The following is a 26,839-nucleotide window of genomic DNA, read 5'->3' on the forward strand; positions in this document are numbered from 1 at the left end:
TTTACTCGGGGAGGCAAGAGGGGCTGGAGACTGAGTTCAGTCACCAATGGCCACTGATTTAATCAACTGTGGTTATGAAATGAAGCCTCCATAAAAGCCAAAAGAACGAGGCTCAGAGAGCTTCCGGTTGGTGAACACATGGAGGTGTTGGAGCTGGGGGAACGTGGAAATTCCCCGTCTCTTCCCATGTATCTTGCCCAATGTAGCTCTTCCACCTGGATGTTGCTGAGTTGTATCCTTTTCTAATAAACCGATGATCTAGTAAGTTAAATGTTTCCCTGGATTCTGTGAGCTACTCTAGCAAATTAATCAAATCCAAGGAGAAGGTGATGGGGACCTCTGATCTATAGCCAGTCGGTCAGAGACACAGGTGACAACCTGCACTTGGAATTGGCATCTGAAGTGGTGGAGGAGGGAGCAGTCTTGTGGGACTGAGCCCTGAACATGGAGTTCTGATGCTGTCTCCCAGTAGAGTGTCAGAATTAACTGCTCTGTGGTGTTAAGAAAAACACACATTGGACATTCTAATTTCAGGTGTTCAAATGAAAAAAAATAGTTGCCTCTTAGAGGTAGAATACTAATCGTGAGCCTAAGCAAATGACTTAACCTTGTGGAGCCTCAGTTTCCTCATCTGTAAAATGGAGATAATACCAGTAACTACCTTATAGTTTATTGTGAAACTTAATTGACATATTGCTGGTAAAGCAGTCTATCATGCTTAGGAAATAGAAAGCACTCGATAAATGAATTATGTTTTTAAAAATGTCCCTTACAAATGTAGCTCTTCTAAAACACTCAGCAGCAGGAGGAAGAATCAGCATTGTAACATTTTGCTATGTCTTGGGTGCAATTCACTTGTGCTAAGTAACGGTATCATTGACAACATAACTACCCAGCTGCTGGATGCCGTATGATTTCTATGTATTTTATTTTGTCAGTAACCCTCAAATGCTCTGGGGGATGAGTTCCAATATTCTCAGAAGAGCAAGGAAAACACGCAGTAACAACTGTCAAGGATTAAATAAGCAGCACGGATAGAAAGCCAAACAATTGATGTGCATATAATTGAGTCCAATACTGTGAAGTCTTACATGAGAAACTTGGAGATGGTAGCTGGATTCTTAAGGTATTAGTTTTGCTTCATAACCAGTATTTCCACGGGTGAGTAAACTCAGTATTAAAGAGAATGGTAGTGGCTTTTTCTGACTAGGGTTTTTTTTTTTTTTTCATTGAAGGTCATATCCAGCCCTAAAATAGACACTATAATTAATCCAGACCACCTGCTTCCTGGTGGTCAAGCTCCAATTCCCGCTGAATGTGTTTGGTGTCAGCCCCAGGCTAGCTGACAGGCAAAAGGCTGCTCTGTTTTGCAGCCACGAAGGAGTGACTTCTAAGAGAAATAAGGGCTTTGCATCCTCGTCGAAAGGCAGTAATGATAAAAAGGTAAGAAGCAGAGGTACAGGTAAATGCATCATTAGTCAAGCCTCGGTTTAGAGCAGTCACATGGCAACATTTCCTCTGCTGGCTGATCTACCAGGAGTATTTTGGAAACAGACCATGTGATACAGGCTGAAGATGTTCCAGTGCCTGACACTCAGAAGCTGCAAGCTTCCAGCTAGAATGGGCAGTTTTATGCTAACGTTCCACAGGGCAGAGCATACATTTAAGTAAGATGAAAGGATGGGGAATGCGTGACCCTATGACCTTCCCCCCATTCACATAGAGACCCCTACATGGAACAGGAGGAGGTTTTTCTCTCAACAATCTCACCGGCAGTACATCCTTCAAACGTATCCAATATGCCCACTGAGGGACCTTCTGGTCTCTTAGGAAGAGAAAAGGATTTTCTAAATAGAAAGGAGAGTTAAAAATAAGTGAGGAAATTCAGACTAAGGAGATTCACTCCTTAACACACTGGAACTGGAGACTCTTAGGAGACCCCAGTCCCAAAGTTACTCCCAAGAGATCTTTTACGTGTTGGGCTGATGACAGAGGACCCTGAATTCACTCCAGGCAAAGACCAGGTGATGTGTGACCTCCAGGCGTCCTCAGGGCAAGCAGGTGGGGTGCGACTCAGGGTTGTGGGGGAGGCATCTACCTGCAGATATTTCCCCACTTTGACACTGAATCAGAAAAGGCAAAATTGGTGATTTTTTTCCTGGGAAATTTTATTTTAATCCACCATTATTTAGAGATCACTTTCTGCATTTCAGTCCTTCTCTACACGAGGGCAAGGCCAATACAGCACTGAGCAGATTGGACAGACTTGCTTTAGTTCCCAGCCCTGCTGCATCGAAACTTTGATTTCCTCATCTGTAAAATCAATAGAATAGTACTTAATCCAAGAGCCGATTTAAGATTTAAAGGAGATCACAGGTACAAAATGCTTGGCACAGTGCCTGACAGAATAAATAGTATTTGTTGCTCATTAACGGTGGTTACTGTTATGATGTTAATAATGACACTGATCAAGGATCCAGGATGATGGTTGAATGTGATGGCCTGGGCGGCCCGGGAGGACACCAATCAGTAAATCGGAGATAAAAGCAGAAATGGAAGTCAAAGGGCCAACTTTGATCAGTTGTCAGGCTTGCCTGACAGCAAATGTCTATCCTGCTACCGGAGTCTCCCTGCCCCCTTTTAAGGCTCTGCCTCCTCACCCATCCCAGACCTGTACTCTCAGGTGACCAGGGCCCCTCACTGTACTATTCTGCAGTGACATCCCCTACTCGGTCCATCCCTCCACCCACAGCACGGCTTATCCGGCCAGGATCCCATTCCTTCATTACACAGCTCCCTGCTGGGAATCAGATACCTACATGCTATAAAGACGGTGTTACTGATGGTGGGAGGCTTCATGGATGTCTCTCAGTAGGGTCACACTTGTGGTTCATATCCCAAAGGCTCCTGGTGGACATTCCTCAATCTTCTATGAGTCTGAAAGGGAGTTTTTTAAAAAAATTTTTATTAAAGTATAGTCAGTTACAATGGTTTTAATCAGAGATGTTCTCAGGACTCTTTAAATCAAGCCCTCAAGTGCTTACCTTCTTTGCCTGTGTATAGAGTCCGCCCTTAAAGTAGGCTGAGAGTGACCCCATAGATTAAGGAAGTCTTAAACTCTTCAGATTTGTTCATGACTAAGCCACTGTTGTATTGAGATTTTTTTTTTTTTGGTAATATCTTCAGGCTGAGTTTTCCCCATCTGAAAGATGGGTTTAGAACATAAATCCAGTTTCTATCTCTTGGGCATCTCTTATCCTAAATGAGTGAATACCTGATCAACCAGGAAGTAGGGAGGACAGACAGTGCAGTGGTGTTGACTGGAGACAGGAGAGAGGAGAAGGTAGACTTAATATTATCCTTAGTCATGACTTGAGCCAAACTTAGCAGATTTAGAACCATGTTTAATAATCCTGTCTACATATTAGAATTAACTGGAAAGATTTTTAAGGAAAAAAAAATCTCAGGCTCCACCCTCTGAGATTCTGATTCAGTTGGTATGGGGTAGGATTTGAGCACCAGAATTTTTAAAGAAGATCCTGGAAGAGATTCTGTTGTGTAGCCAAGACAGAGAACCACTGTCTTGGGACAGCACTGGTAATACAAAGTAGGTGGAAAATGGTACCATATTAGGCAGGTCTTAGTTGTGACCAATAGCTGGGCCCAGCTCCATATTATGGAAGCATTTAGTAACTGGTGTTCATAGCATGGTCATGGTCTAGGGGGGAGAACTCTTAGAAGCCAAGGCTCACAAGAACCACTGAACAGTGGATCAGAGAAGCACTCAAAAATCATCTAACTTTAATCCTCTTCCTTATCGCTGTGTGAACACTGGCAGTTCAGTTTGTCTCTGAGCCTTGGTTTCACTATCCATTAAATGAACAGATTAGTTCTACACTGTTGGTGGGAATGTAGTTTGGTGAAGCCATTATAGAAAATAGTATGGAGATTCCTTTAAAAACCAAAAATAGACTTGCCGTATGATCCAGCAGTCCCACTCCTGGGCATATATCCAAAAAAAAACTATAATTCAAAAAGATATGTGCACCCCAATATTCATAGCAGTGCTATTTACAATAGTCAAGGCATGGAAGCAACCTAAATGTCCACAGACAGATGACTGGATAAAGAAGATGCAGTAAATTTATACAATGGAATACTACTCAGCCATAAAGAAGAATAAAAGGCCATTTGCAGCAACGTGGATGGTCCTGGAGATTGTCATTCTAAGTGAAGTAAGCCAGAAAGAGAAAGAAAAATATACGATAGCACTTGTATGTGGAATCTAAAAAAATGAGACAAATGAATTTATTTACAAAACAGAAGTAGACTCACAAACATAGAAAACAAACTTGTGGTTACCAGGGGTGGAAAGCGAGGGGTAGAGGAATAAATTGGGAGTTTGGGATTTGCAGATACTAACTACTATATACAAAATGGATAAACAGCAAGGTCCTACTGTATAGCACAGGGAACTATATTCTATACCTTGTAATAGCGTATAATGAAAAAGAATATTAAAAGGAATATATATATATATATTAATATATATATATTATATAATAATTTATATATATATATAATACATACATATATATATGTATGTATTACTATGCTGTACACCAGAAATTTACACAACATTATAAACTAATTATACTTCAATAAAAAAATTAAAAATAAAATAAACAGGATAGATTAGACAAGTTCAAGGGTGTCTTCCTGTGCTATTGTTCTGTGACCCTAAGATAGTTTTCAGGCATCGGAGGAAAGAGGTTGATGTTGCAGTTGGGTGTGTGCTCTGCTCACTCCTCGTCTGAAGTCAGTCAGTGACTCTCCCTGTTGCTGACGAAATGCCAGCCTTGAGCAACAGCTGAATCTCCATCCTTGGGGCCGCCCTTCACCCAGCCTTCTCCGTCGGGATGAAAGCTTTCATTTAATTCTTGTAAAGGCAGCCCGTGTGAATTGCAGACACAGCCTCTAAGTGATCTCTCTGCTCCCCGGCAAGCAGACGGCCTGACCGCTGATGGCATCTGCAGAGGAAGTGGTGGAATGTGGAAGTTTACATGACATCAGTGCACACACATCCTCCTGTCTCGAGCCGGGAACCCAGCCATCAGCTACTGTCATGGGGCTCCTTGTCCTCCCCTTCTCCAGAGCCCTAGGCTGCCTGGGAGTCTCCTGCCCCATGCTGGTCTGAGAGGATGGGCCTCTAAGCAGAACTGAAAAGAATTGGTTGAAATGACAATAACAAAAACGTTTATTGCTTACATCCTCTGCAGCAGGCTCTGTACCAGAGATGCACTCCATTCCTCCAGTCCTCAGATGCACCCAGATCCATTCGAAGGGAATTGCTCTGGTCTGAACATGTGTGCTCTGCCCTCCTTCCAAATTTGTATGTGAAAGTCCTACCCCCCGACAAAGATGATGGTGTTAAGAGATGTGCCTTTGGGAGGTAAGTCAGTCATAAAGGTGTCTTACAAAAAAGGCCCCACAGAGCTCCTTACCCGCTTCTGCCACATGTGGATAGACAGAGAAGTGTGCAACTCGTAAGAGGATCTTTGCCCCACCTCTCATCTCAGACTCCAGCCTCCAGAACTGAGACAAATAAATAGCACCCAGGCTGTGGTATTTTGTTAGAGCTGCCCAAACAGGAAGGCAGGACTCATCCCAGCCAGCCCCCTAATACAAAGTGTCCTGTCCAGTGCACGGACATGGAAAACCATCCGATCTGCCTCATACTTAGGAGAAAATGCTCTGACATGTGCCAGCCCATGAGGAAATGGAGAATGCTGGTAGAAAGAGGGCCAGGAGTTTTAAAGTGCATGTTGTAGACATTTTCAGGTTCTTGGTACCTGTGCAGGCAGAAGAGAGAGTGAGGTGAAGGCGGTGGATGGCTGGGAAAAGGCAGGTTCCGCAGATCCTGCCCTTGGAAGGGCTTTGAAAGTAACAGTGGGAACTCCAGGGTCCAACAGAGCTCCAGTGGCATAGGTCAGTCTGGTTCTGCCTTCCAGAAACTGGCTCCCAGGTCCAGGTGAGGCCAGGAGCTATGCTCCAAGCACCTCTTAGGTGGCCTTTTAGGGCACTGAGGACAGTGACATCAGACCCCAGATTTTCTTTCCTAAACTTTCCTTGGATTCATGAGGACCTGGAGTCCTGGAAAAACTCTTTCTTATGTTCTTTATTTTTTAACACATTTTTTTTAATGGTATGATTCCTGTACAGTAAACTACACATATTTCAGATGTACAATTTGATGAATTTTGATAGATGTCTACACCCATGAAAACCATCACCACAATCAAGGTGTGTTCTTCTTATATGGAGGGTGGCACAGGAGAGGGCAGTGGTGGCTTAGGCAAGCCAGGTCCCCTCTGGATTGGGATGATGAGTTGACACTCTGGCGGCTCTGTTATCTCGCGATACTGGCGGAAGGCGTAGTATGAGAAGCATCACCTGACCAGCAAGGGCTTGGGATTCAATCGTGGGACTTCCGCTCAGCCTGTGCTCTCGCTCCCAGCCCCAGCAAGGTCTCACGACGTGGACCCCTCAACAAACAGGCTTCGGGGCCTTTCCTTTGCACCTTCAAACAAATGTTCCCTTTGGAACTGTGAAGCTGGCTACTTCCATCCTCAAGTCTGTATTAGCATCCAAAGAGTCAATGTGAGGAACCCTCGGGAGAACCCGGAACACCAGCCTGCAGAAGTGGAGGCATTCATCAGTGTACGCTAGGTGTTCCAGAAGTGTTTCTGTGTTATTCTGTAATCGAAAAAAAAAGCAAACTCCAGAAAATCAAATACTTTATTGCTTTACTTAGTAATGTTCCCAATCAGTCTCCCGGCACCCTAATCTTTTGTAAGCAGGTCTCTAAGGAAAAGCTCCAGGTGTCATCCTTGTCCTTGTCCGTCTGGTCCTCAGGAAGCTGGGGGTGGGTGGTGCGGGGCCTGGGTGGCAGGACTGAGAGCCACTGACCACCACCCACCCCCACCCCGTCCATCCCTTTCACTCTGAATAGCGCATCACGGCCACGGGCAGCGGGGATTAACCAGAGAGAAGAAACACAGAGAAAGTAAGAAAACAAAGGGCAAAAAAGGAATAATGGAGGAGACATAGATGCTGGGGAAGGCACAATTCTTTTTGTGGTAACTGGAGATTCCAAATCACCAATTCAGCCACGTGACTTCAAGAGTTCCAGTAAATTTGTGGGAGCAATGGGATGAAATATGTTACATTAATACAGGTGCTACCTGCTGAGAATTTGGTCAGCAGTGGTCTCCAGAGCTGAAAGCACATTTGAAAACTTATATTTGTTTTTATCTCATCATCATTCAGTTTCTTCCCTGTGTACGTTTTATGATATCTGTGATCTAGCGATACAGTAGCACACGTATATAAGTCATAAATAAATAAATATACCTATATGGGAGAGGGTGTGCACAAATATTTTCAAATGGCCAAAAGAGCTTGGAGACTGCCTGTCAATGACAAAAACCGTTAAAGATCCACCATCCCATCTAGCAAGGCCTGGGGGCCTCACCAGGGACCTCTGCCAAGATGGCTTTACGTAGAAAGAAAAGTCAGCTGTCAGCTAAGGAAGCCCCTCTCCCAGCTATTTTTTTAAGTGCCTCAGGTCCCTTTAAAAGGTAAAATCACCTGCATTTTGGGACCATCACTATCTAAACCCCCAACCAGCCTCTAAGGAAGTCGTATCATTTGGGCCCGCCCTATGCGGTCGTGGCCACTGGAAAGGCAAGTGGAATTGGAAAGCGGCCCGTGCCCTGCTCATCAGGTCCTGTGCCCAGAGCTGGGTGCACCTGCCCCAGGCAGGAGAGCCCTCTGCTGTCAGAGAGGCATTGTACAGATTCACAGCAGCCCTGTTTCTTCTTTTTTTTTTCCCCCTTTATTCGAATATAATTTTCTAATTGATTCTGCATTCATAAATACAGTTTATTGCTTGTTTTGTCCTTGTGTGATACTAGTTCTGAGTCTCCAAGCCTGGAGAGTGTGCATCACAGTGGGGGTGGCAGAATGGGGTCCTGACTTCAGCAGGTGCAGCCCCTCAAAACATGGCCCACCCCTGCACCCCACTCGAAAGCTGAGTATCATTTGCTGCCCCTGTGTCTCAGAGGCCGTCTTTCTAGATGAGTTGTTCCACACAGGAAACAAAGAACTAACGCCTCCATCCAGCCTCTGTTGGGGGCAGTCTGTGGCCTGGGTCCTGGGATGTGGCCTGCTTCAAAGTCTCAATTGGACACAGCCATCCAGCCCTGGAGGGTCCCTTCCACTTGGCCTGAGACCACCATCATGCAAGCCTTTGAAATACAGCCTCAGGGGCTCAGAGGTGTCCACACGAGTCCCTGCTCACCCTCATCCTCCTGCAAACTCCACTGGTTCATTCACTGGGAAGTGGGACGCTCTCCCCACAAACGTCCTCTCCCTCCTGGGGAGCAATTATGTCTCCTGGTCATCAGCGGGCACCAAGAAAGTGCGCCGTGCGGAGTCCCCGCAGGCTCTCTCTGTGGTGCTGCTGGGACCCTCAAGCGTCTGCCTTGGGCTCCTTCATCGATTTGACAAACTCCTTGACTTCTTCTTCCAAGGCCTTGTTCCGCCTCTCCACGTCCTCCCGGGAGCGCTCCACATTGCGGAGGCTGATTTCCAGGGCTGCCGACTTCTTCTTCTCCGTCTCCAGTTCTTCATTGAGCCTCACCACCTTGGCCCAGACGTCATAGTTCTCCTTCTCGAGGCTACAGGAAGGAAAGGAAAGAATGAGAGGACAGGGCGTAACCGCTAGACTCTCCCTCCGGCCTGGCCCACAACCTCCTTTGTCCGTTTCACTTTCCACATCACAAGACCCATCGCCAGCCCGTATCTCTTGGTTATACGGCCAGGAGGTCTGCCCGCTAAACCTGAATTCCCAGAGCCTGTCTGAACCCCTTTTGTCATGGAACGTCCGTCTCATGACATCTCTTGTGCTGTTTTTCAGGTCATTTTCTGTTTTGTAGACTCCACCACAAGAAAGTCTTTGAACGAAGAGACCGCCCCTGCTATTTGCAACCCCACGGCCCTTGCACCTGTCCTGCTCAGTGGAAACTGAGGGCCTGCTGAACCCCATCCAGATTCCAGATTCCCAGCACCTGTGCACTCACGAGTGCCTTCTCATCCTGCTTCAATGGGGAGCACAGATTGACTCGTCTCTACTTCAGGCTCTTGGGGATCAAGATTTAGAGGACAGGGAACTGCCCGTTGGGGGCAATGGTCCTGCCTGTCTCATCCTCACTTCTGAATACCACTCCCAGTGAAGGATCTGTTGGATTCCTGAATTCCCAGGATTTTCACTGTTACTGGCCCAAATCCTAGCCTAGTCCCAGGTGCCCAGGTGCCCCAAGGTGGTGCTGGATTAACCCTCAGGAATGAGAGTGCATATGCCATTTTTTAAGCCAAAGGAGGGAATTCCAGGCCTGTGAGGATGTTGTGTTTGGAAAGTTGCTTCAGAATTTCACTCTGTGAGATGCTGCCTCCCTGCTACCCAACAGCCTGTTCATTTGTCTACGAAGACTTGAGCTCCAGCTTGAGCCCAGCCCTGCCTTCTATCTTCACCGGCCTTGGCCCATTCTGCACATAACGACCTTTCCCTAAAGCCTCACCTACCCTAGCCTATGTCTTCTTTTCTTTAAATTTTTTTTATTGAAGTATAATCAGTTTACAATGTTGTGTTAATTTCTGGTGTACAGCATAGTGATTCAGTTTTATGTATATGTTCTTTTTCATTATAGGCTATTCCAAGGTATTGAATATAGTTCCCTGTGCTATTTCTTCTTCAAGCCAAATTAGTCGCAGTCCTTCTGGCCCACCCATTACAAATCTAATTTTCTTCTCGGAGATCCCCCTATCCCTCTTGCTTTGGAGGAAATCTCCAAAGAGACACTGAGCTAGACCTTGTCCGTGGCCTCAAGTGGAGTGGTTGAATCTGGGTGGGCTTGGGAGGCTGGCCAGCCCTGGTTCAAATCCCAGCCCCACCGGTGACCAGTTGTGCAACCTTCAGGAACCTTTTTATATTTCTCAAGCCCCTATTTCTTCTGTAAAGTGGGGGCATTACCTGTTCTACAGGATTATTGAGAGGACTGTATGAGAAGGTGTGTGTGAAACATGAAGCTTAGAGCAGGCATGGCAGACTGTTCATTCTCCCCACTCTCCTGAGGATGGGATGGGAGGCCCCCGATGGTGGATTCAAGAGACTCTGTACCCTTCAGCAGGAGAGGGCACCCTCATGGGCCCCCCCTCTGTCAATGACACCCAAGTTAGAAACTAGAAGTCTTCTCAAGCTGCTGTGGTCACCGCCAAGACATCATCCACGTTTCGGAGACTACAAACCATTGATTTCAGGTTCTTAGACAAAGGAGCTACGTGTGGCTTCTAGATGGCCACCTTCTGTAGGGAACAAAGTATCAGGACTCATCAAAGTCTTCCTTCTGTTAGAGCAGGCAGATAGCTAGATATGAGCAGAGAAAGGGGGACACAGACCAAATGGCAGGAATTGGGCAGAAAGGAGGGGCACAGGCCAAATGCAGGAAACCACACATCATGTAAGCAGCAGGGGCCCCTGGGCAGAGAAAGAAAAGAAAGAACCTTTGGGCTGATAAGGGATCATGCTTTTGGGAATGACAAGTGGCCTGGAGAAGAACAAAGAAAGGTAAGAAAAGGCAGGAATTTCCAGTGTCCTAATGTAACCTTTTACTCATTATGCCCTCATTTCAATAAAATCAGCCTTGCAGATCAGAAGTACCCATCATGCACTGACACCATGACACTTCTGATCCAGACTAAATAAGGACAAAAGTCCCTCCTCCCTTTGGGAAGGTGGAGCTGGGATGATAATCAGGGAATACGATCCCAAACCCTTCCCTCCCCAGTGAATATTCCGCCCATTCATTTTTACACCCTATGTAGCTAACTTGCCAAAGAAACTCAGGGCAGCCGCTCACCTGAGCCTGCCCGCTCTCCCCTTGAGAGTGTCCTATCCATCCTTTAATAAGTCCTCACTTTACTTTTTTTAAACACTACATCTTGTCTCTGAATTCTTTCTGGGACAGGACAAGAAGCTGGAACACCGGTTGCATCTATCAGCAACACTTCCACGTACCTGAGTCTCCACGGACCGAACAGTCCCCGTAATTTGAAAATCCCATTGGGTTCACATTTCACTGCCTTTCGAATAGCGTGAACATGGGCAAATCTGGATTGAGGTTTCCCCTCATGGAAGATGAGTGGTGTGGAAAAGATTTCAAGAAAATTGATCTACTCAAGCGAGTAAATTGCGTCAGAGCATCTTAGGGGTTTGTCTGAAATTGTGGCAACAGCTGAGTCACCGGCCCCTGCGTCTTGTTTGTCCCCGGCAACCTGAGCTTGAGGGACGTCAGTGATGTGATCTGATGAAGCATCAGGCAGGTGGGGGGCCCAGAAGCGATGCCTCACTCGGGCCTTCAGGTGGCTCACCGGACCCTCCCTCCGTGCTCGGGCCTCCCGCATTCTCCGCATTCTCCGCCCTCTCCCGGCAGCTCCTCCCTGGGTCCGCCCACCACCGCCCTTCCTCAGCATCAACACTCAGGACCAGGTCCCTTACCGTGGCCTCTGCACTTTGGTCCCCTCTCCCTGGCCTGCTCCTCCATCCCCATCCCCACCCCCAACCCCCATGTGGACCTCCCTTGTTCCCTCCTCTCCTTCAGGCACCTCTCAGTGCAGCCCTCCCCAGCCGCCCTATTTAACACTGGAACCCCCTTCGTGAGCCCCCTAACCTCCTGCCCTGCTTTACGGCTCTCCATAACACTTCCCACCATCCGTCATAGCACAGATTTTAATTACCCATTCATACGATCTGTCTATCCCCGCTAGAAGGAATGCTCTGTAAGCAAAGGGACTTCTGTCTGTTTTGTTCAGTGCTGTTCTCCAAAAGCTGGGATGGAATGGTGCCTGGCACACAGTAGGTGCTCAGTAAATATTTGCATAATTGATGAATGACATTAATATCAAAAAAAGTTTTAAAGTTCCTCTTAATTCATTTAGACAGGTTGATGCTTAAAGAGCCACTATTTGGAAAGAGCTGATTAAGCTACTTAAGCTGCATCCTTAACTTTTCATGAATTTAATCTAAAGCCTAGAGTTTTTTACTAATTTAGTCATCGCCTCTCTCTTTTACCCTGTTCCTTATTAGGCCCAAATGCTATAGATACTGTCTTCCATAAATTGGAGCTTTAGAATGTCACTTCTTTGGCAAAGCAGAACAATCCTTACTGCTTTTAAGATGGAAGCTGAGTGGTGGCCCAGGCTCCTCTGTCTGTGACTTACTTTTCAATCTGTTCCTCATACATGTGCTTCTGCGTTTCTATTTCCTTCTGCAGCTCCTGGACCATCCTCTGCAAAGATTCAAGTTCCTCTTCTCCAGAGTTCTTTTTCCCAGGCCCGGTTTCAGAGTTTGGGCTGGCAAGAGCATCTCTCTTGGAGTCATCAGCCAGAGACAACGGTGCAGCTGCTGCATCCCCAGGGGACCTGGGCTGGGAGGGGACGTTATCGTAGGTGGAAGTCCTCTGGGAGTCAAAACACTGCGGCACACCTTGAGACATCGTTCTCCTGTGCCCTTCCCCTGCCGCCCCCTCCAAAGAAGGGGACCAGAACTCATTTTTAAAGATCTCCGCTTTGCAGCTGTTGGCACCTTGAAAAGCTGACGTCAAGAAGCATTTCCGGTTAGGGAGTGTCTGAGTCCTTTTCCGGGATTGTGTCTTCCAGTCTCCTGGCTTTTCCCTGGATGCTTTGCTGCTGTCTCCCAGACACCCATCACCTGGCTGCTGTCCAGTGGGGCTGGTTGTCTCTGAGTCGCTCGCCTAGAGAAGAATGGCCATGAATGTTACATGAGTTTTTCCCACATGTGTCACATTCCCAAGATAAGGATTAGAGACTTGAAAGAAGTGTCTCCTGGCTGCACACCTATGAAACTCTATAAGACCATCTCTCTCTTTTTTTTTAATTGAAGTATACTTAGTTTACAATGTTGTGTCAATTTCTGGTGTACAGGATAATTTCTCAGTCATACGTATATATACACAGACATTCCTTTTTATATTCTATATTCAATATCTTGTAGCAATCTATAACTTAGCAGAAGACCATCTCTTAATTTGTCATATTACTTGAATATCTGCATGGCATTTTTTAAAAAAGGATATTGTACTTGAAGGAACTCTTGCTCTAGAGAAGTACTGACTGAAATAAATTGTTTCCTTGTGGTAAGGAGCCCTTAACTGGGATTCTCTTATAACCTTAGAATGGAGATGTTTTCCTATGACCAAAATCCAGAAGCCATAAAAGAAAAGTTTGATAAATTCAACCCACACGGGTTTCCATGACTCCCTCCCCCAAGTTAAAAATAAAACAAAGAAATTACTGCATGTTAAATCACACAAGAAATGACAAACTGGCAGAATTATTTGCAGTGTGTATCACAGACAACAGGCTTCTCTCCCTAGTCTATGAAGTTCATGAAAATTGAGAAGAAGAAGACCAATAACCAATACAAATATGGGCAAAGAACAAGATCAGATACTTGATGGAGAAAAAATGCAACTGGCCCTTACAGCCAAGGAAAAATGTGTGCACTCTCTTGTAACAGGAAAGACTCAAATTAAAATTACTGAAATAACCGTTCTCATCTTTCAGATGGGCAACCCCCCACAATCTGACAACACACTGTGTGTGCGAAACTGGAGGGAAACAGGTTATTTCATGCATTGCTGGTGGAAGGACAAAATGGCACAGCTTCTATTTAACAATTTTAATCAAAATTACAGATTACAATCCCTCTGACTCAGCAATCCCACTTCTGGGAATTTATCCCAGACATATATCTGCCTGAGCACAAAATGAAGCACAGTCGAGTTATTCACTGCATCCTTGTTTAGGAAAACCACCTTTTCGTCCATAGGGGCTGGCTAAGTAGATGATGGTACATGCGCACAATGCAACACCGTACACACCTCCCAAAACACGAAGTCCTATGATGTAGCTGTCTACGTATTGACATGAAAATTTCTCCAGGGTAAACTGCTACATAGAAAAATTCAAGATACAGAGTAGTGTGTGTTTGAGTGAGTGAGTGTGTGTGTGTGTGTGTGTGTGTGTGTGTTTAGAGAGAGAGGGATCCAGAGATTGTGTTACATTTTGTATAAAAAGGGAGGTAAATAATTTACATTCATATACTCTTTTATTTGCATAAAGGCACACTGGAAGGATATATAAGAAACTAATTAAGGCAGGGAGGACTAAGGTTGGTGGAGAAAGCAGAGGGAGTAGAAGTTCTCAATGTATATCTCTTTCCAACTTCCTGATTTTTTAAAAATCACGCATACATATTAAATATTTTTAGATTAAAAGAAAAAGAGAAAGAAAAAGATTGAGCCCTAAGTGTAAAATCAGGAAATCAGGGCTCAAACTGTCCGTCCAATGCTTCTAGCTACTCACCTGCTTCAGCAACCACACCTGGAGTCAGAAGGACCTGGGCCCTGAGGTGAGAACTAAGTCTAAATCCCACTCTCCACCGCTCTAGTGCTGTCATCTTGGGCCATCTGGGCAACCTCCCTGAGCTACAGGTCCTCAGCTGTAAAATGTGGATGATAAATTAAATTCTGTCCTACAGTTATGGTGAGGACTCCAGACGTGATCTATTTAAGTTCCCCAGCACAGTGCCTGCCCATTGCTACCCATACTGTTACAATAAATAGTAGAAACCTGTCAAATGAGCATAACAATGGCTACTCTCAAGAATAGTTAGGATGGGAGAAAACTCTAACTTGAAAACATACATGCACCCCAGTGTTCACAGCAGAATAATTTACAATAGCCAAGACATGGAAGCAATCTGAATGTCCATCAACAGATGACTGGATAAAGAAGATATGGTATATTTATACAATGGAATACTACTCAACCATAAAAAGGAATGAAATAATGCCATTTGCAGCAACATGGATAGACCTAGAGATTATCAAACTAAGTGAAGTAAGTCAGACAGAGAAAGACAAATATCATATATCACTTATATGTGAAATCTAAAAACATGACACAAATTAACTTATTTACAAAACAGAAACAGACTCACAGACATAGAAAACAAACTTGTGGTTACTATAATGGAAGAAGGGGGAGGGATAAATCAGGAGTTTGGGATTTGCAGATACTAACTACTACATATAAAATAGCTAAGTAGCAAGTCCTACTGTATAGCACAAGGAACTATATTCAATACCTTATAATAACTTATAATGAAAAAGAATATGGAAAAGGATATTTATGTATATATATAACTGAATCACTATGCTGTACACCAGAAACCAACACAACATTGTAAACCGACTATACTTCAATTTTTAAAAAATGGTAGGATGATTTCATTATATGAAGTATGAGCATTTCTAAATATTGATTTAATTTTAGAGTATTAGTAAAATGCATTGTGTCCAGATAGGCATCACTCCAGAAAAACCACAACCGTCACCACTACCTACTTTTTTTTCCAATGTTTTCTTAATCGTCCTCAGGATGAACAGTACTGTAGGCAACTGACATTACCTGGCCAACCAGAAATTTTAAATTCATTTCTTGGTCACATGTAAAGAATCAAGCTGCTATATAAAGTTCACATATCCTTTTAAAAAATATTTGTCTTTACAAATATGTCAAAATATTTGAGCTTTGCAAATGATTGCCCTTAAATAGTCTAAATTTGAGAGTCTGGAGAGTTTTTGGACATTGGGAACGTGAGACCCAGCCCTTCAGTACAAATGAGGGGGTTGACGATGCTTGAGACGGCTTATCAGGGAATGAGAAATATTACACAAACATACCACATACTCTGAGAAAGGAATCACGTTCCATGGCTTAGCAGGAAACCAGTTCTTTCTGGGCGTTCACCCGGAATTTTCAACAGCTCTCACTAGAACATTTACACTGTGGTCTAAAATTTGCTCATTGAACTTCCCTGGACTGTGTTTGAAAGGGTTTCCCTTTCAGAGTAGGCTTCAGTGGAGGACTCCCATTGCTTAGCCACTGGGGGACTGGCACACATCACTAACCCCACCTCCACAATGCCCATGGAAAGTAGATTTTGGAAGAGGCCAGGCTTTCAAGTTGCATTCCAATGGGTCTGTACTGGCTGTGGCCATGGCCACAGCATCGTTCAAGACACCCCAGAGAAGCTCTCACATGGAATGACCTGGACTAAAGAGGAGTCAAATGGAAGGAGGAAGGCTCTCTGCCCCTTACCATGTTACTGACGCTGTCTGTTCTAGAAATTAGAGTGTCCTCAGTAGCATCCCAGCCCACAGAACTTCTTGCCACTGGAGGTTTCTTGGGGTCATTTTTTTGGGCAGGAGGTGATAAGGGTGCATCTTTAGACTTGGGGAAGAGGATTTCATGGTCTCTGATCATCATGGTCATCACTCTTTGGATCTGAGGAGTCCCTGAAAAGAAAGAAGGAAGAGATTTATAGTGCTGGACCATGAAGCAGGGGGCAGGCATTCCTCAAGGGTCTCTACCCATGGAATGTCTCTAAACTTGACTCTAAAGCTCCATGGTTCCAAAAGACCTTATTTTGCTCCTCACAGGACCCTTCTTAATTGCTTGGGGTAGGAGATTATGATGGAAGGGATGGAATAGATGAAGGATATGGGAGTGGGCTGAAAGAGGGCTATTTTCAGCCTACAGTCCTCTGAATCGGTCTTTGATCAGGAAACAGGCAATATGACAGGAAAGAAAATGAAGACATCTTTCTCTCCTGATGTGTCCTCGGTATGACATCTGATTTCTTATTGCACACAGAGCGAACGTGTGCTGGGCATCCTGCCTCCCCAAAACCGTGGCAGACATCAGTACTCTGTGTCAGGACTCTTGTTCATTGAGCCAAGACACAGCCTCAGGAACCTTTTTAGCACAGCTTAACAAGTAGCCTTTTTATGAGCTGCCTCATAAAACCACACTTGTTTGCCCTCTCTGGTTAAGGGTATTAAAAAGCAATAAAAGACTAAGAAACATTAGCTGTGTTTGTGCCAGCCTATTGCACTGTGTGACGATTAGTAAATCTTTTAACTTCTCTGTCCCGCTGTGACCTGGAGAATGGACACAATGCCTGCTCGCTTATTTCACAGGGCTCTTTTACAACTCACATGAGCTAATCAACCGAAAATGCTTGGCCAATTACAGAGCGATTTGGTAGTGACGCCACTGTTGTTATTTCCTCTGCGCCTGCCTCTACCACGGGACCAGCCTTACCTCTCATGATCACAGCAGGGTCTTCCACCTTTGACCTGATGAGGTTCACGCCAATCACAGTAGCCAGATTGTCCACACTCATCTTGTTAACACCACAGTTCAGCTGGATTTCATGCAGGAACCTGTGAGCAGCCAGGAAATCCCACAGTAGGAAACAGGAAGTTATCAGAAGGGAGCACTTCCTGGGACCAACAAGATCTCAGAGGTGGGTCCCAACTCTTTCCTCCTGGTCTCAGGAGTGGGACCAGTCTGCTCAGACTACAAGAATTTAGCTCCGCCCTGAAAGATTCAAGATCAGGGAAGAAGAGAAACAAGCAGCCCAGCCTCTGGTGGTGGCACTGGGGCCAGGGGTGGGGTGGAGAGTCACACTGGCAGGAGACAGGGTCCAGTTCTGGGAGCTAAGAGGAGATGAGAAGGACTAAAATGGTTGTTTGGCTACCCTCGGTCCTGACTTTATAGGCTTCTCTCTCAGATGCTCAGCACCTGTCCCAGCTGAGTCTCTAGACAAGAAAATTTAATCATGAGAAGATCTCAGAAATGGGAATTCACGGTGCCTCCTTGCTCTCATCCTCTGATTACAGCATCAAGCATCTCAGATTTTCAGCAGGTGCTCAAAAACTAACAATGAGTTTTTGCTGTAATTCCACCCACTTGAGGCATGAAACTCTCAGATATGCTATTTTAAAAAAACAAACTAAAAAGTTCAATAGAGGAATTTCTAAATACTCTCTCCAAAAACCATTTTTAAATAAGCAGGCTGCAGCAACATAAAATTCCAAATACAGAGAAATCATTAAATAAGTGATGGGTTGTCCAAATGAGGAAATATTACAGAATATTATGGAGTCATTTATAATCCTATTATATGACATAAGAAAATGCTCATAAAGTAGCATTTAGCCAAAGGAAGCAGATACAAATATATACTTCATTTCTAATTTGGTGTAAAAATTGTTTCCTATATTTATATTGATGCATGTAAAGCTCTCTCATAGAGACAAAAACATTCAGAGGGAAACACACTCAAACATTAGTAGTGATTTTTACTGGGTGAGAGAATTTGGGGTAATTTTTATCTATGTACAGTATTTTGTATTTTCCTGGTTTCCAAATCTGGAAACTACAGAAAGTTTTGTTTTAAAAAAAAAAAGATAAATTTCAGCTATATCCAGCATGGAGATTCGGGCTTCCTGCTTCAGCCAGATCTGGGTCAATCACAGACTACATGTTGCCACAGAGACAGCACAAAGCCAGGTCCTCAGAAAGGGATGAGAAAATTGACGTGGAACAAATGTCCCTGGGCTGCTAAGTTAAGGTCCAGAGTCAGTAAGATGGGAGATAATTCTAAAAACATCAGAAGAATTCTGGGTTCCACTGCATGTCCCAGGACTCTGGGCAGCCCTGGGGCAGGTTTGATGGGGGGGGGGGGGATGTTCAATTTTTGTGCCAATCAGATTTTCAGGAGATCTTTTCAGTTATCTATGGACTCAGGAAACTGCCTCATTGCTATGTGAGCAGTGTTGACCTTCCAAAGGTCTGGACCAGAATCTCCTGAGTTCACAAAGACATTCCTCTAACAGGGAGTATTTTTCTGATGTGGCTGAAAATTGTGACGCTGATACCAGGGGACTCTTACCTGCAGAGGTAGCTCATGAGGTTGTAGTTGTCTCGAGGAAGGATGGAGAGCTGCTTCATCAGCTCCTGCTGAGCCTGGAAAGAGATGTTCAACACCAGTAAATGAGCCTGCTTATTTGTCAGCAGTGGGGACCCTGCGACATAACTGGTGCAACTCTGCAGAAGCAACACTTTGGCAGTCTCTCCTGTTCCCATAGTATTGTATGTTTTTTAAAAAAAACCTTTTTATTTTGAAATAACTATATTTATTTGAAATAACTATAACAGGAAGTTGCAAAAATAGCACGGAGAGGCTCATTGTTTTTTGGACAGTGTATTTTTTTTTTTTTGGTGTGTTCTAAGATTTCCGATACATTTTACTTTTTTTTTAAGTTAAATACTCTATTTATTTTTTTAACATTTTTTTTATTGAATTATCTTCATTTTACAATGTTGTGTCAAATTCCAGTGTAGAGCACAATTTTTCAGTTATACATGAACATACATACATGGACAGTGTATATTTTTTATTTGTCTGTAATTATGCCCTCCTCCCCGACTCAGAGCTACTCCGAGCCAGAACTATTTGATAACCATACTCACGATAATTGTTTGCTTAAGAAATGCTTGAGATGGAAGCTCCAATAAAGAACTGGGCCAGAAGCAAATACCCACAAGTCACTTTAAAAGTATTGAGAGAAGGAGGCTGTTTCTGTGAACTTGGGTTTCAAGCAACCTGGTCTTGCTAGAACCCGCGAGGACCCAGGGACAGGCTGACCAACCAGGAGGGCAGGTGAGAGGCCCGAATGTTCTAGCTCCACGATGACCATGAATGTCAGACACAGGCATACAAAGAACACACGTGCCAGGAAGAGGAAGCGCAGCGAGCTTTCTTTGTTCTTTTCACCCACAGCTGCGTGCAGGGTCTGCAGTCACTGTCTGCAGAGTCATGATTATAAAAGTGCACCGGGCACGTGAGACACGCTGTCCCGCCTCAGACCAGATACTGACTCCTTCCTCTTCAGTATAGTCATGCAAATTCTTTGCAAAAGTTGCTATAGACTCGCTCCTCCCAGCTACCACCCCTGCCGCATTTTCACCAGTGAGAGAGGCTCTGATCCCCCTGCCCTGTCCAGATGTGCATTACCACAGATTAGAAACTCTCAAATGTGTTGAGATTGAAACCAATTGTGAGAAGCGGGTCTAAAACGAGGAAGTTCAGGGGCAGGAGTCTGATTGCCAGTGTGGGGATCCACGGACCTCCTTTCCTTTCCCTGAAGCTGGGAGGAGGGGAGGTGAGATGCCACCTGTAACATTCATCTTTTTTAGCCAATTTTTAAACCTCATTCCAAAAAATCACCTACTTTTGCCAAGGTGAACTGATACACCTGGATAAATGAAGACTTTCCTTATTCTCTTAACCCCCCTCAAAATTTATAAACCATATACAAAATATCCCTTAGCAGATCGTGCAACCTAATCTGTGTGTTGGAAAGTAGCTACAGTGGCCATAGCGCACTAGAGGCCTCTTCCTCGTGCTCTTCCTTTCCTGATGTTGAAATATGAAATTGTCTTTTTTCTTGTGCCTGGATCTGCTTAAATCCTGAGGCTCCTTACTTTCAGAGTGCAAGTTCTCACAGCTGGGCTTTCTTCCAGGGCAAGGGCAAAAACTCTTCAATAATTTATTTAAAAAAGAAAAATATATATATACACTTTTTCTGGGAGCATACTATATAACAAAATCTGAAGTAGAGCAGACAATAAACCTCCCTTCGAATCAGCAATTTAAAATTGTGACATGTATCCCTTAGTCCTCAAAACGACCCTGTTATTCTGAAATTTGTCTAAGTTTGTGCTGTCTCATACAACAGCCACTTGCCATAAGTGGCTATTTGAATAAAGTAAAGTAAAGTAAAGTAAAGTAAAATAAAATAAAATAAAATAAAATAAAATAAAATAAAATAAAATAAAATAAAATAAAGTAAGAAATTTGGTTCCTTGGTTGCATCAGCCACATTTCAAGTGCCTAGTGGCCACATGTGGCTAGTGGTCACCACACTGGACAGTGCAGATGCGTTAGAGTTCCATCACTGTAGCAAGCTCTCTCAGCCTAAGTAAATAAACTGAGTCTCACAGAAGATACATCATTGGCTTAATGGCAAAAATCAAAATTAAGTTCGGGTCTTCATTGTTCAGTTTTTCTGTGCACGACTTTGCCAGAGAAAGCTTTTAACACAGTAGCGCTAAACACTTACTTCCCCAAAATGGGGAGTTAGACTCTTACGTTAGCAATGTGACACAGATGCATTCAGGGGCCATTTAGTTTTGCAAATCTTGGTTAAAAACCATAAAGCTTTTACTGTTGTCAGTTGAGTTTTATTGGTTTCTTTTGCTGGTTGGTTAGTGTGTTTAACATGACCCCAGTGTGGTGGCTGTTGACTCTAAGACCTTCAAAGAAACAACTAATTTAAGGATCAAAACTCCTCCTTGTGAGCCGGTGCACTCTAACAAGCATGATGCCGCAGCCCTGCAGCAGCCACGGCTGATAGGAACAAAGAAAAGCTCCTGTCTTTCCTCTCCCTGGTACGTGTGTTCCCTGTATAGCCACGCCTGACACCCATGGTCACCACAGAGCTAGAACATTCAGACCTCTCACCTGCCCTCCAGGTTAGTCACTCTGTCTTTCTGTCCCAGCAGGACTCAGCAGGGCCATATTGCTTGAAACCCTTCTCAGACACATCCTCCTTCCCTTACTGATTTTAAAGTGACCTGAGGGTATTTGATGATAGTCCAATTCTTTGTTGGAGTGCTACATCCCATGAGGGCCGTCATCATGACTGGCATCGTTGGCCTCTTGTTGCTGAGAAAGTTCCAGTTTGACAAAGTATCTCATAGAAAGATGCGGGTCCCTAACCCACTGCTGCTTGCCTACTAGAATAGTGTTCAGTAACCATCACCTTATTCTGAGGCAGGACAACTAACCCTATTAAGATACAAACCTTTGCCTCATCTGCATTCATGAGCTGCCCGCATAGCAGGAACCCCTCATACTGGTTCCAGGGAACCACTGGTTCCGGGAGGTCTCGGAGGTAGAGCTTCAGCAGGGAGGCCACCGTGTGCACATCTGTATCTCTGGAAGAAAATAAGCAATGCGCTTTGAAAACTGAACTTCAGAACCCTCCTCACCTCCTCATTGGTGATCTACTGAATATAATCCCAGTTTCCAAATGGGGTTTTATAGAGGAGTAGATTCCGATACAGATGTAACAATCAATAGATTTTTGCTACTCCCCCTTCTGGAATCATAACCCCTAATACCTTTTCCTTTATCTCTTCTAACTGCCTCAAAGATAAGTTCAGGGTCTACTTTTTCCATTAAACCTATTAAACTATTCTAGTCTTCATTGCTTTCTTCTTTCTCCTAGCCACTCAGTACATCACAATTTAGCATTCTCTACTTAGTCTCTAATTTTTCATGTGATAACTCCTTTATATCTATGGTCCACTGATTCCTCTCTAATCTCTCAGAGAGCTTAAAATAGTTCTGGGATTCATTCATGTATTTACACAATCATTTATTCAACTAACAAGGGTTGAGAGAACCTATTAGGTGTGAGATACTATGTCAGGCACTGGAATTGCACCAGGGAACCTGAGGGACACACAGGACTCCTGTCCTTATGGAGTGACAGAGCTGTGCAGACTCATGATTTCAAGTCATCGCAATTCCATCTGGTTACTGTGATGACAAGGGAAGTCCAAGACCTGGGACCGCATGGAAATGCAGAAAAAGGGACACTTGATGCAGAATTGGGGAGGTCGAGGAGACTCTTCAGACAAGATCTGAAGAATGACAAGGAGTCACAGCCTGAGGCTGGCACCATGTGACTGCCTGGAGGACAGAGGAAAGACTGGGTAAGTCATGGTCCACTGCCTTTAGTCGTACAGCCTGTGAGCCAAGAATGGATTTTACATTTTTAAACGGTTGGGGAAAAAAACTCAAAAGAATATTGCATGGCATGTGAAAATCATCTGAAATTCAAATTTCTGCATCCATAAATAAAGTGCTGTGGGAACACTGCCATGCTTCATTCGTTCTTTTATATTGTCTTTGGCTGATTTCTTGCTATATGAGCTGAGTCGAGCAGATGCAGCAGAGATTGTCTGCCCACAAAGCGTAAATATTTCATACGTGGGCTTTTAAGAAAAGTCTGCTGACCCCTGGCTGATGGAGCTATTGCATTTATTCTGTAGCTCCATAAGAGAAAATGAGTCTGAATATACCATGTACTGGAAGCTCAGTGAAGAAATATTGTTTATTTCATATCAAGAAAAACTGGTCTTTGATAAGAGACAGACGCAGTAATATTTTGAAACACTGTGATGTCATAAGAAGTTCAGATGATCTGAGTGTCTTCTGGGCTCCAGTGTTGGGAGATACAGAAGCAGCTGGCAGGAGGATTACCTCCTGGAGTGGGGCTGGGCAAGGGAGGAGAGGGTAAGCATCTGAGGCAGCAGAAACCAGAACGGCAAGGCTTGACTGTGGAGTTCTGTCTTGATGTTCCATGTAAATGTTTTCTTTTTGGTTGTTTTTGACAGCGAGTGATCAGAGCTGTCTTCTGAAAAGGCTCCCCCTTTGCAGCCTGTGAACTCTCTCTCTAGCAGGCACAGAAGTCTGCCTCTGCTCCACTGCTGCCCTCAGAAATCAGAGATGGGGACCATTCACTTGAGGTGGCATTCTGGAAAACTCTTCTCTGCTGAATCACTGCCTAAAAATACCCCCAGCAAAGCCCCCTTATCAAAATGCAAGAGAAGTTCCCCAGAAAATGGCAGGATGACAACCAGCTGACACTTTGCTGGAGCCGCATCCTCCTCATGTCCTAAAATCTCCTTTGTCCTGGTGCCCCTGCATTGCGGTCCACCCACTGGGCTTAATCGGAATCCAGGGTCTTGATTTGATTGAAGCTCCTCCCTTACCCATATCTGAGTACGCAAATCCCCTCATCCTGCTATGCAAACGTCCCTTAAACCCTCTAAGCCCCACCCCTCCTTTCACTGCCCTGTTTCACAAGGGCCATCATCTTTTGCCAGGATTCTGCCCCAGCCCCATCTGACCTCCCGCCTCCACTCTCTGACTCACTGTCCCCGACCTGGCACGGTGCCCTATACTCAAAACATAGCCACAGAACCGAGGTAGAAAATAGAGAACTCAAAATGAGAAAAACAGTAGAGATGATTTGTCAAGAATCGGAAACTTTCCAAGAGAAACAACAACAACAACAAAAAAGACAAATGCTAAAGAAAGTTCAATCAGGAGAAACTAAGCCAACATTAGAAAAGAGAAAAAAGAAAAGAAAAGAGAAAAAAGAAAGGAAAAGAGAAAAGGGTTATAACCACAGATATAGTATAGATATTTCAAAATTATCATCAAAAAAAAAAAAAAAAAAAGGCCAATTAGCCATCTTGGAATTTTACAGCCACGGAAAGCTTCCCCGTTCATTTTGCCAGGGGGACGATGACACCGGTTGGCCCGGCTAACTCCTCATGCTAGTGTTTTGTGTCTCAGTCTACATGATATATTTTGAGGGGAGACCTGCTAAAAGCCCCTATTCTAAGTTCTTATAGTGCCATCGCTTTTTCACACTTGTTTATTTAGCACTTAGCACAACAGAAACTATACGGTGATTTCTTTAAATTTCCCGTTTAATGTCTGTGCCCCCACTATACACAGGCTGACTCAGATGTCATGGTTATAGTCCAAATTTCCAGTATGATTTTTCCTGAGTTTGCTTTACCTCTAACCTAATGGAACATCGTTAAATGATTTTTTTTTTTTTTAACCAAGGACAACGAGCAAGTAGGGAGCCAGGTGGCTTCTGAGTTCAACGCCTGCCCCATCAATTAGCCAAGGTCCCTCACGTGGCCCTGCCGACCCTCCCTTGTAGCACTGACCTGAACATGTGGCGGGTCCGTGTCCTTTTCCACAGAAATATACGTATCGGAAGTGTATGCGCTTTGTGTAGTGGCAGTATCCTGCCCAGTAGAAACTCAATTCAACTCGAATTTTTAAATTCATATTTATATATTTAATGAGAGCCAGGTACACCTGCTCTAGCGTCTACCAAGTAAGGGCATCTTTGTCTTGATTCGTTCTGATCAGGCAGTTGAGGTGCTCTCCTACTGGTACTGCACACATGACCAGGATAGAGGATCGAGATGGATAATCCCAGGGGCCACGTGGACCCAAGAGTCGGCCCTGGGAGGACCCTGAAGAGCCCCAGGTGACCCTTTCTATTTCTGGATGTGTAAACCCTTCCCTTCGGTTCTGGGAGTGGAGCTTTCTTGACAAAGCGTGGTCCCTTTCCTCCCTCCAGCCCCAAATATTTCACAGGAATCAAAGACTTCAACTCCACCACCCAGGTTGACTTTACAGGTGCATAAGCTCAGCCTTCGGGCAGGTGTTCAGCAAACCTGTCAATCACTTCTTTTCCTCCTGGCTGACTGTTCTCATTGCTTTAGCAACCACCCATCTGTATCTTTTGATCAACGCAAAGCTAATTAAAAACATAAGAAGAAAAGTGAGTGTGAAGATGGTAGGCTTGATGGAACAGGTGCCCGATAATGAAATGTGATTTCTGGTGCCGCTGAATGTTCTGTCAGTTTGATGCTCGTAACCTGCGTCAGTTCCAGTAACAATTGCCCCTGGTGCTCTCCTGTCCAAATACCTGGGTAAATTAACCTATTGCATGCCAAGGACAGCAAAGACAGACATACAGTGCTCCAAACTAAGACAGCGGCTGTGAGAATGGAGAGAAACAGATGGGTCTCAGTGATGCTTGGATGCTTTGCAGGAAGGGACAGCAGGCATCCGTGGTGATTGCAGTGGGAGGTGAGGGAGATGGTGGGTGAGACCGTCCACACAGCATGACGCTTAGCGATTCACGATTCTCCCAGGATCAGCCCTACTCCTCGGTCCTAAATAAGCTCTTGTGGGATTTCAATCCTTGGAAACTGGATAGATTTCAGGCCCTAACTAAATCTTGGTTTACGGGCTGCTGATTTGGAAAGAACAATGGCTCTTTCTTGCCACCAAGACAAGCATATGCAGGCCACCAGGGCAAGCATTGCACAACAGGCAGAGAGTGTCCAATATCGGGTTTTGGTGGGGGCGGAGCTAGCATGGCAGAGCAGAACACCTTGTCTGGGTGGCTGCAGGAGGTGGTGCGGGAGGGCGATGGTGGAAGAAATGTCACTGCCCCTGAAAAGCCCCAAACAAGGCTGGGCAACCTCTTCAGAGGGGCACTGGGGGAATGCCAGGCTGCCAAGATGTCAGTATGTACCCCCTGGGCTTAGAACCAAATTCAAAATTGCACAGGACTGTGGTCTCCCAAACTAACCAAAAGTTCTGGTTCTGGCCATTTCTGTGAGTGCTTTTTGTTTTTATTTTCTGTGGGGGGAGGTAATTAGGTTTATTTATTTATTTGTTTATTCATTCATTCATTCCGTTTTTTTAATGGAGGTACTGGGATTGAACCCAGGACCTCATGCATACTAAGCCTGCACCCTGCCACTGAGCTACACCCTCCCTGCTGATTCTGGCCATTTCTGGAAAGCTGAGGAAGACTATCGGAGCCCTCAGATACAGACGTGGTGCGGTATCTCCCACACCCAGTCTGTTTAGCCAGCTTGGCGATTCCCCATCCCGCACCTGCTCCCAAGCTCAGCCCTGATCTAAGTCCCATCTTTCTCCCTTACTCCCCTTCCCCCCATATCCAAAACACCTCTTGGCCACCCAGCAAGGCTCAAGTTCTAGTTCACATTACCTCTCACATAAATGATCAGCACACTCCTCGGACTGAGCTCCAGGCTCCCAAACACTGAATTCTGAGCAAAACAAAAGGCCCTTTCTGTTGCC

The 26,839-nt window shown here is 44.7% G+C and overlaps 1 protein-coding gene and 1 long non-coding RNA gene across 7 annotated transcripts in view; both read right to left on the minus strand.

Moving 5' to 3' along the window:
- Positions 1–2,147: 2,147 nt before the first annotated feature.
- Positions 2,148–4,213, minus strand: LOC135322969 (uncharacterized). Its single transcript, XR_010384024.1, has 3 exons — positions 3,045–4,213; positions 2,820–2,937; positions 2,148–2,313 (listed from the first exon to the last, which is right to left on the minus strand). It is a non-coding gene; the product is annotated as an uncharacterized LOC135322969 (long non-coding RNA).
- Positions 4,214–6,780: 2,567 nt separating this feature from the next.
- The window catches only part of ARHGAP25 (Rho GTPase activating protein 25), an 85,900-nt gene continuing 65,841 nt past the window's right edge, over positions 6,781–26,839 (minus strand). For all 6 annotated transcript variants that reach the window (XM_010979899.2, XM_064494433.1, XM_064494432.1 and 3 more), the window contains 6 exons: positions 21,924–22,056; positions 18,947–19,020; positions 17,311–17,432; positions 16,306–16,502; positions 12,340–12,872; positions 6,781–8,741 (listed from right to left, as the gene is read on the minus strand). In XM_010979899.2, the coding sequence (XP_010978201.1) occupies positions 8,534–8,741; positions 12,340–12,872; positions 16,306–16,502; positions 17,311–17,432; positions 18,947–19,020; positions 21,924–22,056 (1,267 nt within the window). In that variant the 3' untranslated portion in view covers positions 6,781–8,533. The remainder of the gene's footprint in view (positions 8,742–12,339; positions 12,873–16,305; positions 16,503–17,310; positions 17,433–18,946; positions 19,021–21,923; positions 22,057–26,839) is intronic.

Source organism: Camelus dromedarius, chromosome 15 (genome assembly GCF_036321535.1).
Source record: "Camelus dromedarius isolate mCamDro1 chromosome 15, mCamDro1.pat, whole genome shotgun sequence".
In the NCBI taxonomy this organism is placed as follows: Eukaryota; Metazoa; Chordata; class Mammalia; order Artiodactyla; family Camelidae; genus Camelus; species Camelus dromedarius.